Below are 26077 nucleotides of genomic sequence, written 5' to 3'. Positions count from 1 at the left end.
GTGTCATCCTATTTTATTTTATTATTCTGTACTTAGGTTGATCAGATTAACATAATTTATATAATGTAGAGGAATATGATTCTTGAAAGGATCGATTTTAGAAATTTAAAATCAATTCTTTTAAGAATCATACTCCTCTGTACTATATACAAATATATTTATTTTATTTTTTTTATTAGATCAACCAAAGTACATAACAAATAAAGTAAGATGACTTACCTTATTTCACTATATATGCAGAAGCGCTTTCACAATTTACTTTTATCATCAGCTGCATTACATATTCATACATTCATCTCAAATTACGTTACAAACTTAATAAAATAAAACTTATCATGAATTATTTATTTGTTTAAAATTTAAAAGTTTTAATATTTTTATTTTATGAATTTAAACTTTATTCAGTTAAATTAAAAATTAAAACAAGATTTAAAAATATGAAAAATTAATTAAAACTAAATTAATTTATCCTAATTTATTAAAATTAAATTAATTTATCTTAATTTATAATATAAAAATAAAAAAATTTACATTAAAAGTGAACTTTTAAATGCTTATTATATAATAAGCATGATGATTAATATAATTAAGGATGATTATATAATCATCCTTAAATTGGTTGTAATTCATAAAGTAATGAAACATATTAAAACAACATGTAAAATTACATTTTATATGTTGTTGTACAATGTTTTAATACGTGACCTTTCTTTGGAAACTTCTAGAAACAACATAGACTAATGTAAAAGTATATATGAGTCACAAAGGTTTCTTTGCATAAGCTAGATACAAATGCCACAAATATGGTGTTAATAACTATAGGACCAGGTATGTAGCTATAGAACCAGGTATGCATATCTTTGTACAAGAGTATTTTCTTTGTATAAGAATGGAATTGTTCTATAATAATTCAGGAACTTAAAGAATTTATGCTTAAATATTTATGATTCAGTGGATGCATTATATTTACAGAAAGTATTTTACTTACAGCAAAGATCCAGTTTTTCCTTTTCTATTTCCGATTATAAAAATTCCAAGATCTCTTTCATAACTGGACAGCTTACATCTAGTGTGAAATGCCAACATCTAAAAATAATTTTACAAATTTATTAATTATATTTTTAACAAAATATCTATAGATAAGTTATAATTTAATAAAAAATGAAATCAGTTAGCAGTAATGTAGATTCCTTTAACTCACAAATACAATTCTACCAAACTCAGAAGAATACACATCCAAAATTATTTATGTTAACAAATTAGCTACCTTATTTCTAGATTATTATAAAAACAAAATGATACTGCTTTAAAACAAACAAACAAACAAAAATTTGACAAAAAAATTATTAAACTTGCAGATCCATTAAAACAAGTAAACACACTTTCTCAAAAACAAAGACATTTCAATGCTAATAATAATATTCTAGTTATCACAGAGTCAAAAAGTTGTATATAATAAAAAAAATAATAATAGTAAATAAATAAACAATTAAACTTTGGAAACAAAAGCTGGCTCGGAGAAAATGTAAAATCAAATTTAATTAATCAAAGTAAATCAACAATCATTTAGTAAATTAATTATTAAATATAACAATAGATTTCTCTATCACGAAAGTAATGATAACCAGAAAATCATTTGAGAAAAAGAGACTTTTTCAACTTCTTTCTACTTTTTTCCAACTTTTAATATTTTAATTAGATATATGAACATTATAAAAATAGCTAAATTCTTACATTCTATCTTATAAATCAGCCTTCAAATAAGCAATAACTACTTTGAAAATAAGGGAAAGAACAAACATTTTCCATGAATCTATGGAAATTCATGATGAATGTTTGGAAATTTATGGCTTCTATTGAAATTTGCTCCCTCTATGAATCATGAGACCTTGCTGTTGGTGAGGGGGCTTGAGTGCTCAGTTATAGAGTAGCTGGACTGAAGGTGCAACCATATCAAAGAGGTATCTGTTGAGAGCCAGACTAAGGAATGATGCCTGAAAGAGGGCAGCAGCTCTTTCAGTAGTTGTTAGGGGCGTAGGTCAGAACGACTTAAACGGCCATACCAACATCACTGTCTTCTGAGTACTGTGCAGCTGAAAGCAATGGAAAACTACAGCTACTTTTTTCCAAGAAAATGTAGCTCTCTGCATTTTCATATAGCAATGATGGAGGCGCCTTCATTGGTAAAATATTCCAGAGGTAAACTAGTCCCCCGTTTGGATCTCTGGGTGGGGGGACTACTAAGGAAGGGATCACCAGAAAATTAAAAAATAACATTCTACGAGTTGGAGCGTGGAATGTTAGAAGTTTAAAAAAGGTTGGTAGGTTAGAAAATTTAAAGAGGGAAATGGATAGGATAAATGTAGATGTAGTAGGAATTAGTGAGGTTCGATGGAAAGAGGAAATTGACTTTTAGTCAGGTGATTTTAGAATAATTAACTCAGCTTCAAATAATGGGCAGGTAGGAGTAGGTTTCGTAACGAACAAGAAGATAGGGAAGAGAGTAGAGCATTTCAAAATGCATAGCGATAGAATCATTGTACTAAGGATAAAATCAAAACCTAAGCCGACAACAAATGTTAACGTCTATATGCCTACAAGCGCCCATGATGATGATGAGGTAGAGTGTGTATACGAAGAAATTGATGAAGCAATTAAACACATAAAACGAGATGAAAATTTAATAATAGTTGGAGATTGGAATGCAAGTATTGGAAAAGGAAAAGGCAAGAAAGGAAATATAGTGGGTGAATACGGGCTGGGCAGAAGGAATGAAAGAGGGGACTTACTTAAAGAGTTTTGCACAAAGTATAATTTAGTAATTGACAACACCCAGTTTAAAAATCATAATAGAAGAATATACACATGGAGAAAGCTAGGCGATACTAAAAAGGTATCAGATAGATTATATCAAGGTTAAGCAAAGATTTAGAAATCAACTCGTCGACTGCAAAACTTACCCTGGAGCACACATTGATAGCGACCATAATTTAGTGATAATAAAATGCAGATTGGGGTTTAAAACCTGAAGAAAAGGTGTCAGATGAATCGATGGAATTTAGAGAAGCTGAGGAAGAGGAGGTAAAGAAACTTTTGAGGAGGACATTGCAAGAGGTCTGAGTAAAAAAGATGAGGTAGATAATATAGAAGAATGGGAGAATGTTAAAAAGGAAATTCTTAAATCAGCAGAAGCGAACTTGGGCCTAACAAAAAGAAAACCTTGGATTTCAGACGATATATATTGCAGCTGATGAATGAATGTAGAAAATATAAGAATGCTAGTGATGTAGAAAGTAAAAGGAACTAACGCCAATTAAGAAATACTATAAACAGGAAGTGCAAACTAGCAAAAGAAGAGTGGATTAAAGAAAAGTGTTCAGAAGAGGAAAGAGAAATGAACATTGGTAAAATAGATGGAGCATAGGGAAAGTTAAGGAAAATTTTGGGTTACGTAAATTAAAATCCAATAATGTGTTAAACAGAGATGGTACACCAATTTATAATACGAAAGGCAAAGTCATTAGGTGGGTGGAATATATTGAAGAGTTAAAAGGAGGAAATGAATTTGAAAATGGTGTTACAGAGGAAGAAGAAGAAGTCAAAGAGGATGAAAGAAGAGAAACAATACTGAGATCTGAATTTAAGAGAACATTAAAAGATTTGAATGGCAGAAAGGCTCCTGGAATAGATAGAATACCTGTAGAACTACTGTGCAATGCCAATTGGTAGATTATACAAACTGGTGTATAATATTTATGAAGAAGGGGAAGTTCCATCAGACTTCAAAAAGAGTGTTATAGTCATGATACCAAAGAAAGCAGGAGCAGATAAATGTGAAGAATACAGAACAATTAGCTTAACTAGTCATGAATAAAAAATTTTAACTAGAATTCTGTACAGAAGAATTGAAAGGAGAATGGAAGAAGTGTTAGGAGAAGACAAATTTGGTTTCAGGAAAAGTATAGGGACAAGAGAAGCAGTTTTAGCCTTCAGATTAATAGTAGAAGGAATATTAAAGAAAAACTAACCAACATACTTGACATTTATAGACCTAGAAAAGGCATTCGATAACGTAGACTGGAATAAAATGTTCAGCATTTTAAAAAAAATTAGGGTTCAAATACAGAGATAGAAGAACAGTTGCTAACATTTACAGGAACCGAACAGCTACAGTAATAATTGAAGAACATAAGAAAGAAGCTGTAATAAGAAAGGGAGTCCGACAAGGATGTTCCCTATCCCCGTTACTTTTTAATCTTTACGTAGAACTAGCAGTTAATTATGTTAAAGAACAATTTAGATCCAGAGTAACAGTACAAGGTGAAAAGATATAATGATGATACGATTTGCTGATGATATAGTAATTATAGCTGAGAGTAAAAAGGATTTAGAAGAAACAGTGAACGGCATGGATTAAGTCCTACGCAAGAAATACCGCATGAAAATAACAAGAACAAAACAAAAGTAATGAAATGTAGAAGAAATAATGAAGATTGACCACTGAATGTAAAAATATAAAGAGAAAAGATTATGGAGGTAGAAGAATTTTGTTATTTGGGAAGTAGAATTACTAAAGGGACGAAGCAGGAGTGATAAAAAAATGCTGAATAGCACAGGCAAAATGAGCTTTCAGTCAGAAATATAATTGTTTACATGAAAAATTAATTTAAATGTCAGGAAAAGATTTTTGAAAGTATATGTTTGAAGCGTCGCTTTATATGGAAGTGAAACTTGGACTATCGGAGTACCTGAGAAGAAAAGATTAGAAACTTTTGAAATGTGGTGCTATAGGATTATGTTAAAAATCAGATGGGTGGATAAAGTGACAAATGAAGAGGTGTTGCGGCAAATCGATGAAGAAAGAAGCATTTGAAAAAATATATTTAAAAAAAGAGACAGACTTATAGACCACATATTAAGGCATCCTGGAATAGTCGCTTTAATATTGGAGGGACAGGTAGAAGGAAAAAATTGTGTAGGAGGCAAAGTTTGGAATATGTAAAACAAATTGTTAGGGATGTAGGATGTAGGGGGTATACCGAAATGAAACGACTAGCACTAGATAGGGAATCTTGGAGAGCTGCATCAAACCAGTCAAATGACAGAAGACAAAAAAAATATTAAAATTTGCTTCATATAAACAAAAATTAATGCTACAGCCTACCAAGCCACTCTTAAGAAACTGAATAAATCTGTTTACAGAAAAACCTTCAGGTATCGGCTAAAAGGATATTGCTGTAACATGATAATACCTGATTGTACAGAGCTCATGACAGTGAATCTTTAGAAAAGATGGTACCGGAAACTCTTTAGCATTTGGCCAATAGTCCTAATGTAGACCCTTCAGATGAGTTTTCCTACAACATAAACTCATCTTCATGGCCAATCATTCCACTCAGATGTTAATGATGATCTAAAGAATGAAGTGCATAAACAAGTTCATAAATCGACCGACGCAGATTTTAATTCATAAATTTTACACCCAGCCAATCAACTAAAAGAAAAAATACATTGAAAGTCCTTTTTTATTTATAACATGTAAATATTTCAATAAAAATAAATGATTAAAAAATGTAATACTTGGAAAACTTAATTTCTGAAATATTCCCCAAAATATTCCACCTTACTTTTAAAGGTGTTAAATGTTTTAAGATGTGTTAAGTACAATAAAAAGAAGAAAAAATGTAAATAAACTAATGAATTTCAATGAAGCATCATATATTTATTTTTAAATCTATCATAAGATTTCAATTATTACTGCAAAATTATGTTTCTTACCTCTTCAATATCTTTTAACAATGGTACAATAATTGTTATCGGATGAACTTTTAAATTCTTAGTTTTCTCTAATACTGTATCAAATTCATTTATATCTGGTGATTTTGGTAAACCTGAAATTAATACAAATTTCTCTACAAACAAATTTTAAATGACTACCTTTCTAAATAAATGTTAATATAATTCTAGAAAATTTACAAACAGCCTTTAAAAGTTACTTTGCATGCCTTTATAATTCTAGAAGTTGAAGTTAAGTTTGCTGACAAGTGACATTAATGACATCTCCATCTGTGACACTACTGATGCAGAAGAAAAAAAAAATCTTCTGGAAGCATATTACCATGCACTTAAAGTAAGTTCACTTTTATTTAAGTTTTGATCAAATTTTGACATGCTGATCAACAGACTATTATCAATATTTAACTACAAAAACCTAATGTAAAAGTAATCAGTACAGTTTGTTCACATTATGACACCTGTAACCAATACCAGTGTCTAGTAGAGTACCAACTGTGACCACTATTCAACTAGTTGGTCATGACAGCTATGTAATGATGGCAGTGTAGTATCACGATATTGTAGTATTTTATATCTGATTATGAACCAAGAGATTTCAAAGAAATTACAACCATACATAACTTAGTATCTTACTATTTTGGTGTGTTCATACATATTTTTTAAATTATTATTAATTTCTTTAATTTAAACATTTAAAAAAGAACGCTTACAAGAAGTTTTCAGTTTTAATTTTGAATTGTTAACTTTTGAACACTACATTCTGAAGAGAGCCAACTTTGATTCATGCACTCTTCAGGTTGAGTTTCAGTATTTTCCATCAAACTACACAAAAGATCTTTTCTTGGAAACAATTTCTACAGAAACTGTAGTAAAATTTTTATTTAAGTTCTTCAAATTTTATAGAGATGATTTACTGAATATCGTGCTTTATAAATAATTACACGCTGGAATATCAGGGAATCTTTTGGGCTAAGAATTATTTCCACAGCTGGAGATAATATTGTCTAGAAAAAAATAGTTTGCATTTTTTAATTGTCTAATTATGTGTTAATTGTCTAATCACTCCATTCTATTAAAACTACTGTTGGGCTTGATTTCAGGTTATCCACTATTTAAGGAGACAAAATCAAAATATACGAGGTGTGATAAAAAAATACGGTGAATGAATTTTTATAGCGGCAAATGCAGACGCTACATCCATATGCTGTAATTTGTCCAATAGCGTGATCAACTGAGACAGGCAGGGACAGGACAAGTTGTAACGCGTTCGAGCTTGCCAGTCAGCTGCCAGAGCCGCTAGAGTGAGGTTGTTTATCGTACCTGTCGCACAATATGGATTTTGAACAACGCATTAACATTAAGTTGCAAAAGAGTGCCAAAGAAGCTCACGAAATGTTAGAATCGGTGTACAACGATAATGTGGTAACTTTGAAGACTGTGTACAAGTGGTATGACCGATTTAAAAACGGAAATGAGTCTGTTGAAGACGAACAGCGTGCGGGACGTCCAGTAACCTCAAAAACAGTTGAAAATGTGCAAAAAGTGGAAACAATGGTTCGTTTAAACAGGCGAATGACTATTCATGAGCTATCGGAAGACCTTAACATCTCGTATGAATCCATTCAAAGCATTTTAACTTTTAACGATGTACGAAGAAAGCGACCAGAAAAATGGACCAAATGGCTTCCTTCTTCACCACGACAACGCACCGTGTCACACCTCACTTCTCATTCGCGAGTCTTTGGCCGAAAAAGTGTTCCTGTCTGTCCACATCTGCCATACTCACCGGATTTAGCACCATGTGACTTTTGGCTCTTCCCAAAAATTAAAACTGTGCTTAAAGGAAAACGTTTTGACACCATTGCTGACATTGAGAGGGCTACGACCGAGCAGCTGAAAGCCCGTCCGAAAGACGCCTTCCAGAAATGCCTCCAGTCATGGAGTCAATGTTGGGATAAAAGCATTGCTAGCCAAGGACAGTACTTTGAAGGAGATTAAATCGAATTCTATGTAACCTTATTACTTTTTTTAATAAAAAATTATTCACCGTATTTTTTGATCACACCTCGTAAAATGCTATTCTACTTCTCCAATGTCACTTACCTATGTCATAATAATTATAATTTTGCTAAATAAATTAAAAAAAAGTTCATACGTTTTTACTAAATCAAGATTGAGTCATTTGTCTGAAATCAATGATATAGGTTCAGTTGTGTGTCATTTTTTATTCAATAATCGATCGGTTTATACTCAAGAAAGTTCTGATTTAAAAAAAAAATATATTTAATTTGGTTTACTAACTAAAATAGAAAATTCATCTAAATTTTTAATGCGACTTAAAATTTTATGTGATGCATTTTACTTAAATTGCTTTAAAGAAGCACATAATAAATTTTACAGGAAGTATATCTGTTATATGTAAATCAAATTGAGAACCTAATTCCCATATTTGTCAGAAATTTTTATTTTTTAGACACGAAAGTGTTTGTTCTTTGCAGTAAGGTGATTTGTGTATTGTTAACTGATGTATTGACATTGTTTTTGTTTTTGCTAATTATCTTAGCAAGAATTACCAGCAGTATGAGGGGTAACTGAATGCTAACATACAAAGAGAAAGTCAAATGAAACAAATATGGCATAAAAGTAAAGATACTTCTATGCCACATTTATTTATGGAAATAAAAATGTTATTTATTAAAAACTTACAGTGAACCAGTTTTCTCATACTTTCAATGAAGAATGTCTTTCTTTGATCTGTGTCCTAACTGCATCCTTCAATTCACATCTGTATTGAAATGAATATCTTCAATATCCTTCTTTAATTGTGGAAGAAGGAAATTTGCAAGGCGCAAATCTGATAAGCATGTTTGTGTGTGTCATAAGTTTAAATTTCAACTGCACAAGAGCCTATGCACGCATGCAATTTATATAGCCAACCATTTTAATGTCTCTACATATCGCACAGAATTTACAGTCAACCTAGCTTCCAGGAAGTCAACCAACTATAAGCATGTGTTTGGAATCCCAGATCACTGACAAGAGAATTTTGTTTTGTAGACGGTTGTGTTTTAAATTTTTCTGGTAAACCATTGTGCTGATATTTCATGCTCTGCCATTTTTCTTCTGGATCATAATAATGCACACAAGTTTTGTCTTCCTTGTCACAATATCATTTCAGAAGCTGTTCACAGCATTCCTTTCATTGTTGTCTGCTCGTTTAATTGATTTAGCATCGCACCCACCAACAACAAATTTCACAATAACCCAGTTATAGAATACTGTGATCTACTCATTCTTTCAATACACCTATATCGGTGGTGATGAGTTGTTATGTGATGTAATGGTCATTCTCAATCAATTCATCTACTTCCTTTACATGATTCTCATCAGTCATAGAAATCGGTCAACCACTGAGAGTAAACCTCAATATTCATTTTACCAGCTACTGATGTATGAAATTTTATTGTCCACCCACTCACAGTACATGTTCAACAGTTTCATCACCATAAACAACTTTTAGACAACAATAATTATCACTAGTCTTCTGTTATTAAAAATTCAATTCATTGCACATTGTTTTAATAGCAAGTGTAATCAACTGTATAACAATGGTGACTGATAGAAAATAAAAAGACACTGGTCAACGAGTTGTAGAATGTTAGTAGTACGGGAATGAAACTACTAGATGACAAGATCTGTAACTTTATGCAACATTTTGTTCTCCTGTTATGTTCCAGTGTACATTATTTTACAACCCCTTATATGTTTGTTTCATTATATGCTGAACTGTCTTGGTCTGCTATTATCCTGATTCTTGTTTACTGATAATTCCATTTATCAAAGAACATGGAGTGAAAAGGGCTATTAAGTCGTTGGTATCACAGAGATCTGCTGGTCCTGTCTGATTCTGCCCTAATTGTTTAAGGTATGTGCCCATCTTCTTTGTAAACCATATAATGTTTTTGAATAATTTATTACTTATTCTAATACATTTTCTGTTGAGTAGAAAATTGCAAAAATTATTGTTATCTAAGAAGGATGATCTCTTGATGATAAGAATTATCCAATTGCCATTCTTTCCACATCTATGAAAAATTTTGAACAGAACTAGTAAAGGCATATTCTTTCAAATAAAAAATAAAATTTCAGTACATCAACACTGTTTCTTTCTCAGCCTGTTTTAGTGTCAAGCTTGACTTTGCCCAAGTGTTTGGTAAAGTTGATCATTACATTTTATTTAAGAAATTGTTTTTCTCTTATATGTAGAGGTTTTAATTTCTTAGTTGTGGCACATCAGGTTCTCTAATGTGAAAATATCTAGTGAAAATAAAGTTGAGTCATATGTTTTATGACATTTTGCTTATCATCTAATCTAATTCACTGAAATCTTGTAATTAAATAAAATTTAAAGGAGAAAGAAAGGGGGAGCTGGTTCACTAGTTCACTAGGGGGGGAAGGGCTAGTAAATCTTCTAAATGGCATAGCTTGCCACAAAAAGATTGAGCTGGGTTACAGGATCAGATCCTTCTTGTAAGTCAAATCCAGAGCTGGTGAAATAAGAAAAAAAACAATTGTTTATAGTACACTTAAATGATAATACAACATAGTTCAGAAAAATAAAAAAAGCTTTTTATATGAACAACCTTGTTGAAAATTAATAGATTATATAGTTACCAATAAAAGGAAATAATCCGACTTTATGCATTGTTTTAAGAATATCACTAACATAATTCCCCACTGCTATTTTTTGTAATTCAAGCCATATCCGTTCACCAGATATTTTTCCTAAACCAGCATTATTTTCTTGAATTACTCTCAAACATTCAGGATCATAATTGCTAGGTTTTTCTGAAATTCTACCATAGAATCTGAAATCATTAAAAAAGTAAGTGAAAGTGAAGTAAGCTTAACTTTAAAGAACTATAAAAGTGAATCAACAAACAGAAGTCAAGAATAATTTTTGAATACATTTACCTTCTTTCAAAGATCTTCTTTTCATATTGTTATTGTTATCATATAATATTATCTAATTACAACTAATAAATATTGACCTCAATTCTTACATAATTAACTACTTGGGCAACAATTTTTTTCTTTAATGTTCTCTTACAGTTTATTTTAGCCAGTGTACAATTATCCATGTATTTTTTAATACTTAATTAAATTAGGAATGTAATGTATTTGCCAATTAAAAAATTTTAAGAAATCATTTGTGGTTTTTGAATTTGTCATATATATATAAATATTATTTAGACCCCTGCAGTTAGACAAGTATGGACATATAAATAATGAATATAAGAAAGCCCTCCAAAGTAACATACAGTCAATATCTGCCAACCATAAAAATGAGATCTGAAATCTACAAACACATAAAATTTGGCAAAAACCTTGATAAAAAAAAGACCACATCCTTATTTAGAACACATGAATATTACAAAAGATATACACAATATATTTTAACTATAATATTGTTGTATATAGCAAAAATATACACAGTAGTACAATCGATTCACACAAATATTATATACCATATAGATATATGAGTTGTGATCAAAGAGTTCTATTCTAACCTAATTTTTTATTGGAGTAACCAGACAGGAGACCATCATAGAATGTGACCTTGACTCATATTGGTTATTTATGATCACTGTTTTTTGCTGCAATTGCAGCCAGTTACTGTTTAAAAGCTATGAAAATAAAGTGTGCAAATACTGTTTGTTGCTTTTCAAAATGAGTGAATGGTTTAAGTAGAGAATCTGCATTATATTTTGTTACAGAATCTTAGTGAAACGCAAGCAATAAGGAAGATTTAAACACATTTAGCTTGGTGATCAAGCTATAAGTGTTACAGAAATTAAAGAGTGTTATCACCAATTCCAAGATGGCTGACATCTACTGAAAGTGACATATGCTCTAGGAGATTTTCCCCCAGCAAAAATTCTGAAAAATCAATCAAGTTCAACAAATGGTGATGAACAATCATTGAATAACAATTAGAAGACTTGCAGATGAAGTAGGAATTTCATTTGGCTCAGTGCAATTGATTTTAATAGAAGATCTTGGGATGCAGTGCGTAGCAGCAAAATTTGTCCCAAAACGTCTCATTCATGAACAAAAGGGAATCTGGCTGCAAGTTGTTAAAGATATGCAGGAATACACTATTAGCAATCCGATTTTAAGAAAAAAAATAATAACTGAAGATGAAACATGGGTCTGAGGCTATGACCCTGAGACAAAAAGGACAGTCGTCCTATTGGAAACTCCAAGTTCTCTGTGGCAGAAGAAAATCAGGCAGTCACAGAGCTATGTGAAGGTCATGCGGATAGTCTTTTTTGATTATCAAGGCATGGTTCATAGTGAGTAGGTTCCTCAAGAACAAACTATTAATAAAGAATACTAAATAACTGTTTCTTCATCAGCTAAGAGATGCTGTTAGACGCAAAAGACCAGCTTTGGGAAAAATGGTGATAGCAAAATTCATACAAGGCTCCATGCCATACATTACAATTTGTCTAGATTCTTGGCAAAACACAGGAATGAATGACTTCAGCAGACTCCTTAGTCCCTGAGATTTTACTTCAGCAGGTTACCTGTGATTTTTGGCTTATTCCTGATCTTAAGATTCCACTTAATTAAACAGGTAAGTATTTTTGTTTTAGTGAGTCAAGGTTAGATACTATTTGATCACACCTCATACACACACACACGCACACGAGAAGCATATTTATTAAAAAACAACTGCTAGCCAACTAATGTCAGGGTTAAAACAGTAAACAGGAAAACCAATTGCTGAAATAGGAAGCAAAAACACAGAAAAGGATATAAGTTGTAAGTTTAAATTTGTTGGTTTTTTGTTTAAAAAGTTTATGGTTCTAGTTATTCTTCAGTAATCCCGTGAATTTTGGAATCATCACATGAGTAGGTCTTTCAAAATATTCTTGACTTTTTTTCAGCATTAGATATGAAGGGAACTAACATGCTAATAATATAATATAAAAAAAACAGCAAAAGTTTGAATTTTGTTATCTGTGATGAACCTTGTTTTTAAAAAAAGCAAACATTTTTTTAAATTTGCTATACGAGATTTTATCAAAAAAATAAACTAAGAACAAATCTGGCTACCAGTGTAAATATATGTTAGGGACAAGTGTTCCACCACAACAACAAACATTCTGACAATTGGACTTGTTCAATATAGAAAATTATAGAATTTTTCAATTTTTCATGCTGTACAAATCCAGTTATCACATTTATTTTGCTGTGTTGGTACACTTGTCCCTAACATAAATTTACTTTGATAACCATATTGGATAGCATAAGTTTATTGTTGGTTTTTGAAAAAGCTAGATGTGTTTTTGTAAGGTTGGCAGTATTTAATTTGTGGAAAAAATGGAACAAAGAATTTGCATTAAATTTTGCTTTAAGAATGGACCACAATGGATCAGCACCGTGTTGTAAATGTTGAATGTTGATTTTGGTGATTTTTCTATGAATAAAACAAATGTTTACAAGTGGTATAAATGTCTCCAAGAGGGCCATGAAGACAATGAAGATGACGAATGCCCTGAACATCCCAGCACATCAACAACTGATGACAACATTGAAAAAGATTATGGACAATTTCCGAATCGCTATCAGAGAGATTGTTTATAATATTGGCATATAATCTTGCTCATACCAAGCAATTTTTTCAGATGTTTTGGCCATGAAATGTGAAGCAGCAAATATGTACCAAATTTGTTAAATTTTGATCAAAAGCAGTGCCAAATGAACATTGCTCAGTAGATGCTGAATGACGTGAACGATGATCTAGAACTGCTCAAATGGCTCAAAACTGGTGATGAAACATCACCGATAGGTATAGGTATGACACTGAAACTAAGACTCAATTGTCCGAATGGAAGTTTCCTGAAGAGCCAAGACTGAAAAAAGCTAGTTAAATGGTTCGATCAAATGTGAAGGTTCAACAAAATGTTATAAGATAAATTGAGTAAAACTAACAAAAATTAGAATTTTATTTAGAAACAGTACATTACTACATATGTCAAAAAAGTACTCATTAATGTAAAAACAAAATTTCCTGTTAAAAAATAAAAAAACAAAAAAAAACTGGAGATTACACAATTGTAAAATACAAATAAATTAATAAAAATTACTCAGATAATATTTTTTTTATTAATGACAGAAATACAGTAAATTATTTGAAAAATTATTATTTCAAAGTTGGCAATAAAATAATAACAGTGATCAACAATGTGCAATACTGTTAGTGTTTAAATCATTCTGTAAGGTACATTAAGCATATCAGGTGCTGTGAACTGTGCTGTTAGTGAAGGTTTTCTGTAAATTTTAGTCTGAATGTGATCAGTTTGCTATTGAAGTAATAAGATACTTAATTACAACATAAGAATATGTTGATATGGTATTCAAATTGGGTATGTGTAATGGTAATGCTACAGTTGCTGTAGTAGAATATGAAATACGTTTTTCAAATCACAGGATTCCAGATCCCCAAAAAATTGGTGTAACTTTTCGCAATCTTCCGTTAACAGGTTCAATACTGAGTATTTGTACTAGCTACAATCTGTCCAACATGACACTGTTATTGATGAAATTATTATTGATACAGTTCATCAGAATTCAGCTGTCAGTACATGACCTCTTTTTAAGCGTATCAGAGTTTCGCATTCAATGATTAGGAGGACAATTGAACAAAACAAGTTTTATCCTTATCATATACAGCCAATTCAACATCTACACCCAGGAGACAATCCACTTTGCTTAGAGTTTGGAACTAGTGGAATACAAATTGACGACTCTACAAGTATTTGTTTTGTGGTAAAACAAATTGTTTATCGATAAAATTTATGAAAACTGAAATACTGAAAACTCTACAAGTAAACCCTCATGAAAGGTAATTTTCAACATCGATAGTGTCAATGCAGTCTTCTTCACAATTAGCTGTTTGGATTACTTGAAGATGTTCCTCTAGTGCTGAGATGGAAAGTATAATTCCAGCATGACGGTGTGCTTCCTCACTTCTCTAGTGCCATTTCCACTCATTGAAATCATCATTTCCCTGAGACATGGATCAGTCTTGGAAGCTCACATTTCTGACTACCAAGACCACCTGATAACACCTTTAGATTTTTGTATATCGTATACAAAACAAAAATACATTCCCATGAGGAATTAATTGTCCGTATTATGGATGTGGCTGAGCAACATAAGAACAGGCCTAAAAACTAAAAACAGCAACAAATGCAAAACAGAAATATGCCAAGAAATGTGTTGAAAATGGAATGGTGGGCCTTTTTTTGAACATTTATTATGAACCCTTACAAATAATGCAGTTTACAGTTTCTAAAAAAAATTCAAATTTTTCTAGTTTTTCTTTGTTTTATGCAACTTCACCATTTTGTTTATAAATTCTCTACAAGTTTTGTTTAAAAGTTTTATGTGTTTATTTCCCATTTAAAAAAGTTATTGTACATTAAACATAAAAAACAGGGGTTTTTATCCCAAATTATTGGTTTTCACCTCAGATATCTGGAAAACTACTGATGATAAGGTTTTGTGACCTACTTTATTCAGTTTTTTCAGGTCAAAAACCATAAGAAATCATTGATTCTGCCTCCTAATTATCATCCTAAAAATCTTAATAAGACCTCATTTCACCAGGGTAGCTGAAATCTGAGGAAAATCTTTCATTAGCTGAAATTCACAAATAAAACATTTTAGAGCATATGTTCATATGAACTTTTTCTGATGAACTGAAATGCATTCAATGAATTGTTATTGATAAGTTTTCTTCTATCTGTTTTCATTTACATTATGAAGTTAAAGCTCTGAAAGCGCTACAGACAGATAAGCGAATGTTATTACTTTTTATTGAACAGTATCTGGTGGATTTAAATATTTATTTGTTAATAATTGTTTGATACAAAGGTATATAATGTTTAAAAATATAATTCAATAAATACAGATAATAATAATAATAATTATTATTATTATCAATAGAATGGATGTCACAAAAAATTAAATTTAGTATTTTGAATAATTTTGTAAATGTTTTAGAATACAAACAAAAGTAAAACATATGACTATGTTTTAAAAAATAATGATGTGAGCGACATTATTTTATAAATAAATTAATAACAATTTGCTTTAGAAAAATACTGATGAATAACATTTAATTTCTACAATTAACAAATAATAATAAACATTAGACATTAAAAAAAAGTAACTGTAACTTTACATAGTTGCATTAAAAGAGGAAAAATAACAACAAAATGAAAAAAGGTAAAGTATTTTAATACTGGTAGGAACAATATTATGTACCTAAAATATCTGAGTATTCGAAGATAATCTTCCCTAATCCTTTTTGCAGGATCTCCAACAAAAACTATCTTTTTCTGTAATAAATCTTCATATCCATTAAAGTAATCATATAATGTTCCATCTAGTCCTGAAAAAATTAATAGCATTATAAACAAAATATTCATAATTCAGATATCAGCTAAGTATTTAAGCAACACAATCAGTAGCTAACTATTCATTAAATATCAGATAACGAATAAAACCTTTCTGAGAATTTCAACTATAATGCTTTAAAAATATTGAATAAAATTTCTGACAATGATTTTAAGAGGTTCACATTATTCAAGGAACAGTGAAAACAGACTCAAGAAGGACATAGGTGTAACAAAACAAATAGCAATATTTAATAGTTTTGATGTTGAAATTTATAATAGGTATATAAAAGAAGGGAGAATAAAATACCATCATAGTTTTACAAAGTTGTAACAAGAAAATAACACAGAGATTATTAGCAATTACATTTACAAAAAAGAAATAACTAAAAAAATTACAAACTTTTATGATAAAAATAAATGTAAAAAAGTTTACGACACACCAATTAACCAAATTATAAAACATCTAAAGAATAACAATAAAAAAAAATTATGAAGACGATTTAGGGGGAATATATAAACATCAAATATAATGAATGTGATAATATTTATACTGGTAAAACTAACATATCTTTTAAAAAAGGTTTAATTTCTATCGGCTTTTCTACACAGATTAAATTGTTACCGTAGCAACCAGCAAGCGCGTTTATTGATAAATGTAATCTGAGATATGAAAAAGAGAAGTCTTGTTCATTTGCCTAATTTTTATCGGCTTTGCTATTCAGATTAAATTGCTACCGTAGCAACTGGCGATGGCGTTATATCATAACTCTCTCCTGAGATATGAAAAAGACAATACTTTTTCATTGGTCAAATTTATATCGGCTATTCTATTCATATTAAATTGTTATGGTAGTAACCGCCGAGGGCATTATAGGATAATTTTAATCTGAGATATGAAAAGACAAGTCTTGTTCATTGGTCTAATTGTTATCGGCTTTTCTATTCAAATTAAATTGTTACCGTAGTAACCGGCGAGGGCGTTACATAACTATAATCTGACCCACGGACGAAGACATGTCTTGTTCATTGCTCTATTTTTTAACGGCTTGCCTATTCAGATTAAATTGTTACCATAGAAACCAACGAGTGCATTCTATGATAACTTTAATCTGAGATATGAAAAAGGCAAGTCTTGTTCATTGGTCTAATTGTTATCGGCTTTTCTATTCAAATTAAATTGTTACCGTAGTAACCGGCGAGGACGTTATATAATAACTGTAATCTGACATATGAAAAGGAGCAGTCTTGTTCATTGGTTTTACTTTAGAGATAACCTCTCTAAATATATATATATATATATATATGAACGAAATGATTCCAGAACCGATTTAAACTTTTCTCCAGACTTAAAATCTCAATTAAGAAAATCGGTTCGCGCCTCCACATTGGTTCGTGTGGATAAGCAGTTAGAAACGTGGAGATTTCTACTGGTGAACTAAATCGGAATCATCTCTCTGGATCACATCCAGAGTTGTAACTCGGGAATTTATTCCCACCCAAGGCTGACTTGCCTTTGAAAGTCAAATATGGAAGGTCTTTTAAGAAAAAATTCACCATCTGGTAAATACCAGAGAAGGCTGCACTCAGATCCGGTGGGCAGCTGCTTAAAAGATAACAACGAATCGGAGCGTTTGGAAACACCCAAAAACAATATAACTTCAAAGTTGAGGATAAAACACAAGCAAATAAACTACATTGCCACTCACAACATTAATTCTCTAACTCAACCCGGCAAACTAAAAACTCTAACAGACATAATGGACAAACAAAAAATCCTAATCGCAGGACTTCAAGAAATGAGAAACACCGATCAAGATTCAAATGGCTCTTGATCGGTGTTTCTCATTTCTTGAAGTCCTGCGATTAGGATTTTTTGTTTGTCCAGAATCTCAGGATTAAAGAATTTACAAAGGAAAAGGAATCCCTGGGAAACGTGTGATGAAGAAATGCCCATAGTTCGGAACAGGATTTGCAATCAATCTTAAAATAATTGACTCAGTTGTAGAATTTAAGTCTTACTCCCCCAGGATTTCAACCTTAACCCTAAAATCAGCCAATAAATTCTACACCATAATAAATGTCTATGCTCCCACCAATGACAAAAACAATCTTAAAAAAGATAGAGAAGAGATGGACAAATTCTGGGAACTTCTTGACCAAACTGCAAACAACATAAATAAGACCCACACCAAGATCTTAATAGGGGACTTTAATGCCAAACTTGGTAAAGAACAAAGATATCGTGATATTATCGGAAAATGGTCTGCCCAGAAGAAAACTAACAAGAAGGGCCAAAGACTGTCGAATTTTGCAGAAACCATAATATGATCTCAAAATCCACCTATTTTATGAGAAAACCAAACAAATTGAAGACTTGGAAACACCCACATTGGTAAAAAGGGGAATGGCAACTCGATCATGTTTGTATGGACCGGAATTATCACAAGGAGATTTATAATGTAAAAGTCTTGAGAGGAACAGATACTGGATCGGACCATTACTTAATTAAAGTTAAAATAAAATTCACCCCGCATAAAAAGAAAAAATCCCAACCTAAAAATAAAAGAGCTTATGATCCACATAAATTAATAAACAATGCCATCTTTGAAGAAACAACAAAAAATCAAATTAACTAATAATTTAAAAGAACTGACATCCCAACTGAAAGAAATAGCTGAAGAACTAGCCCCTATAAACCCAAGAAAAAACACCAATGGTGGAATGAAGAATGTGACAAAGCATTCAAAGACCGACACCGGGCTTGGATCAACCACCAAACCCAGAAAACTGAAGAATCTAACCATGACTTCACCAAACAAAGGAAACTAACTCAGAAAATTATAAGAGGAACCAAACGACAAGCCCAAAAAAACTTGATTCAGCAAATAGAAGAAAGTTCTAAGAAAACTAACTTCCGAGACTATTATAAAATTTTTGATCAGTCTCTTCAAAGATATGAACCACTTACCCTTATGCTGAGAGGAAAAAAAGGAAATATGCCCACACCAATAAAGAAAATGCTGAAATTTTGGCAGAAACCTTCAATAGACTCCTCAATTGTGACGACCCCCCCAGAGCTTTTTGAGATTGACACTGAAACTCCAGTTAAAACTTCACCAGTAAATATCCACCCTCCAACAATTCAAGAAGTTCTCGCAGCCTTAAATGAAATAAAAAACTACAAAGCAAGTGGAGAAGACCAGCTTTTCGCAGAACTCTGGAAACACTCATCAGTTTATTCAGTCAAAACTTCCCTACATCTATGCCTCGTGAAAATATGGAATGAAGAAAAACTTCCAGAACACTGGACCACAGCCCTCATTCATCCATTACATAAAAAAGGGGATAAAATTAGTCCGGAATACTACAGAGACATATCTCTCCTGGATTGCACAAACAAAATCCTGTCGAGAATCATATACAACTGATGCAAAGACCAACTTGAACTGGAACTTGGGGAATACCAAGGGGGATTTAGGCCATGGAGAGGTTGCCCGGAGCAAATAATATCCCTAAAACTTATGATGAACTTATATAAAAGACGAAAAAACAACTAATAATCACCTTCGTCGACTTTAAAAGGGCCTATGATTGTATACACCGACCATCCATGCTGAATATTCTGAGAAACCTGGGCCTTCACCCTAAACTCGTAAACATGATAAAATTAACTTTAACCAATACCCATTCCAGAGTGAAATTCAGAGGTGAACTCTCTCAACCCTTCTATATAAAAACTGGATTGAGGCAAGGAGACGGCCTCTCACCACTCCTTTTTAACTGCGCCCTCGAATTTGTCATGAGAAAATGGTATGAAATAAATCCCAAAAATATAAAAATGGGTACTAAGAAAAACTCCATCACACTAAATTGCCTAGGATTTGCAGATGACCTCGCTCTTTTAGCAAATAATATTCAAGAAGCCAAAACACAAATCATGAACCTTCAAAACCTAGCACAAAAGATAGGGCTTCATATCTCTTTCGAAAAAACTGAACTAATGGCCATAGATCCTTTGGTAATAGAGCACATTACGGTAAACAATCAGAAAATTAAAATAGTAAAACAATTTAAATATCTAGGGGAAATAATAACTTAGAATATAAATGAAAAAGTGACATGGCAAAACAGGACAAATAAAATTATTAAATCCCAAAAATTAACTTGGTCAACATATAACAAAAAATGCCTTTCTGCTAAAACAAAACTTAAACATTATAAAGCTGTAGTTCAGCCAGAAGTCACCTACGGAAGCGAGACCCTTTTCAAATCACTCAGAAAAACCGAATTAATAAAATTCTGAAAATAGAGAGGAGAATTGTCAGAACATGTATCAATAAATAACACCAAAAAGAAGGCCAATGGTGGATTGTGCCAAATGAGGTGGTGTATCGATAAATAGAGCCTGTTACAGATACTATGCAGAAAAAAAAGAATCTCTTTCTTTGGTCATCTCATAAGGACACCGGAAACAAGACCGTCAAGAAATATCATTGAAAAGCTCTGGTTCCAAAAGCTAGAAGTAGGATGGATCAAAGAAATTAGAAAAGATATGAAAGAATTTGGAATTTCCCTGACTGACCTACAGAATTAAACTGGAAAAATTACAAAGCTAAAAGACAAAAGCATTAGATTTAAACAAAAAACAGACAAACGACAAAATACAACGAAGAGGGTGTTTACGGATGAAGAAAAGAAAGCAAGATCTGAACGGATAAAGAAATACTGGGCACCTCGGAAGAGTAAAATAACACGCTTTTCTCAGAAAAGATCCAACTAAAATTGACTTAAGTGGTCCCATGTTGGCCGTAAAAGCATAATAATAATATATATATATATATATATATATATACAGGTGATTCCAAATTGTACAGTATCTCTCGGGAGATGATTCTGTAGCCAAAAATAAGAAATAAAGTTCATATAAACATAGGTCAGACAACAGTTTGTTAGCAAGTTTTGGCTCGTGAAACATTTAGCTCCCACTGTGAAATTAAACTGTACTAAATTCTTGGGGTAAAAATTGAGGGATAAATTTATTGCTTCCTTTTGGTTTTTGATCTTTTACATATATCTGATGAAAAACACAAAAATTGGGGGTAAAAAATAACACTTTTTGGGTTTAACATACAAAAAATTTTATTAAAAGATTAATATTTTTTTTTCAATTAGAAATGTAGAAAATCTAATTCTGAAAAGATTTGTGTAAATTATTTAAGAAAAAATGTAATAAAAATAGATATTGAAATTCAACTTTATTAAAAAACAAAACAGACTGAATTGTGAAAAAAAGTTTACTTCAGATATATTTAAAACTAATGGAGGTACAGTTCTGGGACTCATTTTTTTTTATAATTTCAGGTCATAAACGATAAGAAACAACTAAATTCGCCCTGTAATTTACCTTCCAAAATTTCAGGAAGTCTTCATTTCCCTGGGGAAACCGAAATCCCGACGAAATCTTTCGCTAGCCATGACTTGCTAATAAAGTGTTTTTAGGTCTATGGATATATGAATGTTTTTCATATATTTAGCTATAGAATCAGCTCCCAAGAGATTGCCATATAGTTTTGAATCACCTGTATATAATAAATTATTACACAGAACATAAAAAAACTTCTAGACATACCAACTGCAGGAAGTTCAAAATTTATTATCTGAAGATTTTCTGCTGCATCTAAATTTCTATCATTGGCTTCACGGCAACTACTACAAAGTAAGCTGTATTTATTTACTGTTGAGGAAATTTTTTTAACAGAGTTCCATTAGATAATCATCATTGCAGTTTCAGAAATCCACACAACAAATAGAAAGTTGTTGCTAATACTGGTCTTATGTCAACATTTGGTGTAGTATTACTGGACCATTTTTGAAGATTGCCTTACAGGAAAAGTGTACTTAAATTTCTTAAAAAATAATTTGCCAATGAGATTTTTCAATATGATGGAGCTCCTCCTGGACAGGGTCATTCTAAGCTTTCTTTCACTATAAATTATAATTTTGATGGATTGTGAGTATGTGGCTAAAACATAAAAATTCACTATCATTTTATGGAATATCTTCAACTAAGTTAAGAAAGAAAAAAGAACAATAAGTGTACCAAATCTTAAAAGGTTTTACTTTCTTCAACTGCCAAGATACCATGTTTGGCCAAATTATTGCCAAATTATTTGGCCAAATTATAGTCAACAGAGTGCACTATTTGGACATTTGATATAATTTATGTGAAGGTGTTCATAAAGCCAGATTAAGGACAATTAATTGAAATGTTACCATGACAAAGAACCAGCCAACACATTTCTACCTGTTTGGAATTTTTTTTACAAAATAATACTACTTGACAGACTTGAGTGACTCTTTTCTTTTCTCAAGATCGAGTGAAACCATGAAAGGGCAATATTTTGTACAGAGGACATTAGGAAAAAATCAATGAGATAAATAAAGCAATACCTAAAAAGTGTTTTACAAAACTATTTTGACGATTGGAAATGTTTGTTGTGCTTTATCTGATGGGGATTAGTTTTAAGCAGATAACATACATAAAGAAAGGATTAAAAGTGTAATATAAGTTATTAAAAATAAAGTAAAATAATAATAAAATTAAGTTCATTTACCAAGAAACATAGAATTAACTGTCAAGTCACGACGATTAGCATCTAATCTCCAGTCAGTAGTAAATTCTACTTCTGCATGTCTTCCATCAGTTTCAACATCAATCCTAAGAGTGGTAACCTAAAATCAATCAACAATATTAATTACAAATCTACTGTGGTTAATTATACTTAAAAAAGCTGATAACACAGTTGTAGGACATTCCTGTCACGTAGCTTTTTTCTGATACATGGCCTTACACACACAACCTAATTTAAAATATTTATCATTTTATTTAAATACAATATTTTTTTATTTATTTAATTCAGTGATTCTAACTAAAGTGTATGTGCATATCGTATTTCATTCACGCAGGTGTGGCGATACTAGCGACCACCTTAAATAGATTTTTACACTTAAGATATTATTAATTTATTTAATTCTATCGCTGACGTATGACATCACAACACAGCAGACAACTACAGCAGCAGTCCAGCCGCTAAGTGGGATGTGGGGTGTGTAAGGGGGGTGGCTGGGTTAAGACCCCACTTTGATGGGGAACAAATTTATGGATCCAACAAGATGCTAACAGAAAAAATGCAACAGAAGACCCACTATACTGCCTTCTACGTTTTAAAATTATTACTATTTTCTGGAGGGGGAGTGCAATTCAGCAAAAAAACTTTTTACACAAAAGATGTTTTTTTATAATTGTTCAAAAAAATATTAAACAAAAAAACTGCAATGAAAATCAGCCCTTGTACTGTCTTCAATAACTCTTCAAAATTAAAACCATTTTTAGGCGTAGGGGTGAAATTTAGCAAAAACATTCTTTTTACAAAAGTTGTTTACAAATTTCGTTTTTCTCCCATGTATCTCCCTCCCTGACCTTCTCAATTGAAAATTTAATGGTATCAATTCCCCATATATAGAAATATTACAGCCAAGTTTGGTGAAAATTGGTCACATAGTTCTGGAGATGCGAAGTGCGACAATAAAGTAATGAGACTGATTTTTCTTTGCAAGACATGGCAACCCTGCAGCTTGCGTAGGCCATCTTCGACCTTGGTCTATAAGCTACTTCTAGTCCAAGCGGCACATTGATGCAACTGCTCAGTCGTGAGTTGTGCTGTAATAAGTGAACATGTGTTTGTGTCTCTCGTCACAGAAATGAAACCGCAAAATATTGCACAACGATATGCCATTTCTTTTTGCATTAAATCGGGTGAAAACGTGACGACAACTTATGGTAAGCTTCAGAAGGCTTTTGGAGAGGAGGTTATGTCAAGAGCTCAAGTTTTTCGGTGGCATAAAATTTTTAGTGAAGGCAGAATGAATGTTGAAGATGAAGACTGCAGTGGACGACCATCAACCTCACGGACAGATGTCAACTTGACCAGGGTGCGTAAAATCGTACGATCTGATCGAAGATTATCTGTGAAAAGGATTGCAGAAGAACTCAACATCGATCGAGAAACAGTTCGTCTAATATTAACTGAAGATTTTGGTATGAGAAAGATTTGTGCAAAAATGCTCCCCAAAACTCTCACACAACAGCGAGAAACACGGAAAAATGTGGCAGCTGATCTGTTAGAGCAAACGGAAATCAATCCAGATTTGTTGAGCCGTGTTAACACTGATGATGAAGGTTGGTTTTTTCAATACGATCCAGAGAAAAAATGCCAATGTTCGCAATGGTGCTCAAAGTGATCACCCAGACCAAAAAAAGCTTGCATGTCAAAGTCAAAAGTGAAATGCATGCTTGTGTGCTTCTTCGATTCCAAGGGAATTGTTCATAAAAAGTGGGTGCCTTCTGGTGAAACAGTTAACCTATATTTCTACAAAGAAATTTTAGAAAGACTTCGTAAACGAGTTCTTCGTAAACGTGGCAACATTGCTGATAATTGGATTCTGCATCACGATAATGCACCATCCCATACTGCTCTGTCAGTACAGCAATTTTTAACCTCAAAGAAATTTACTACCACAGCCACCTTATTCACCAGATATCGCTCCGTGCGACTTTTTTCTATTTCCAAGAGTCAAAATGGCAGTCAAGGGACACCATTTTTAAACAACACAAGGTGTCCAAAAAGCTGTGACTAGGGTCTTGGAGGATATTACAGAAGATGAGTTCCAGAAATGTTACCATCAATGGCAGAAGCGCTGAAATAAGAAGGGCAATCAGAAGGGAACTACTTTGAAGGAGGCAATACTAAACATGACTAAAACGGTAAGCAATATTTTTTTTCACATCAGTCTCATTACTTTATTGTCGCACCTCGTATAAGGTGATTTACATGCCACCATATAAATATAAACATGTATGTACATTGTGTCATGGAAATTTCAATGCCGTTTTTCGGTTTTCTGGGATCCTTAGAGGTCAATTCGTCAAGATTCAGTGAAAACTGGATATGCCCAATTTTGACCGATCACCATACTTTCCCTTCTATTTAGCTGTAGCTGCTATATAGATAGGAAAGTAAAAATTAATGGTGCTTTACATCTATTTTCAAAAGAATAAGACCATGCCAAGCTTATTGTGGATTATGAAAAGAGAAGAGATTCTTTGTGTCATCTTTTAGTCAAAGCCAATCAACAACTTCACTCAGTTCACCACAGGAACTGACTACATAGCAAACACCATTTCCCTCAGAGAAAGCAGTTCTGGTAATCTGTATGAATTAAATATAAATATAAAATTGGGGCTTTCTTTAAAATTTTATTATGAATATCAATAATTACAGGTAAAACAATTTAAAAAAAAAATAGTTTTCTGGTGGGTCAGTATAGAGTACAGCTGAACTTAACCTCCCTCCAACTACCTAATTTTCTTAAGATTATGGAGGTCAAGATTTTTTCAATGGAGCAAAAATATCTTTTAATAAAAAACTTTTTAAACTTTTTCAATTATCACAGGTATTAAGGTATGTCAGTTAAAAATTTCTTAATTATATACATACATCTTCAAAAGATGGTTTAAATTTCTGCTAATGCAATTCTATAGACAACAGACTACTAATTAAATTTGTTATAATTTTGATTGTCAAATATCTTTCAAAAAATATCTTGCAAAGATATTTTACAATCTTATAATTATTCAAATTATTCAAGTCAACTTATGCAGAACATTTGAAAAATAAGAAAACATATTTAATGATTTCAGTAATATAAAAATATTAGAATTAAGTTATTCTACATGTAAAAACAAC

General features: G+C 31.8%; 1 protein-coding gene across 4 annotated transcripts in view; it reads right to left on the bottom strand.

Annotated features, from left to right (window-relative positions):
* The window catches only part of LOC142325483 (CCA tRNA nucleotidyltransferase 1, mitochondrial), a 58032-nt gene that overhangs the window by 17811 nt on the left and 14144 nt on the right, over positions 1 to 26077 (bottom strand). For all 4 annotated transcript variants that reach the window (XR_012756547.1, XM_075367304.1, XM_075367305.1 and 1 more), the window contains 5 exons: positions 22886 to 23003; positions 16138 to 16264; positions 10471 to 10664; positions 5779 to 5891; positions 989 to 1086 (listed from right to left, as the gene is read on the bottom strand). Coding sequence is in view for 3 of the 4 variants with exons in the window: in XM_075367304.1 (XP_075223419.1) it covers positions 989 to 1086; positions 5779 to 5891; positions 10471 to 10664; positions 16138 to 16264; positions 22886 to 23003 (650 nt within the window). In the remaining variant the exon portion in view is untranslated. The remainder of the gene's footprint in view (positions 1 to 988; positions 1087 to 5778; positions 5892 to 10470; positions 10665 to 16137; positions 16265 to 22885; positions 23004 to 26077) is intronic.

The sequence above is a fragment of the Lycorma delicatula genome, chromosome 5 (genome assembly GCF_047948215.1).
Source record: "Lycorma delicatula isolate Av1 chromosome 5, ASM4794821v1, whole genome shotgun sequence".
In the NCBI taxonomy this organism is placed as follows: domain Eukaryota; kingdom Metazoa; phylum Arthropoda; class Insecta; order Hemiptera; family Fulgoridae; genus Lycorma; species Lycorma delicatula.
The sequence above is the reverse complement of the archived record's forward strand: the minus strand, read 5'-3'. Positions and strand labels throughout refer to the sequence as shown.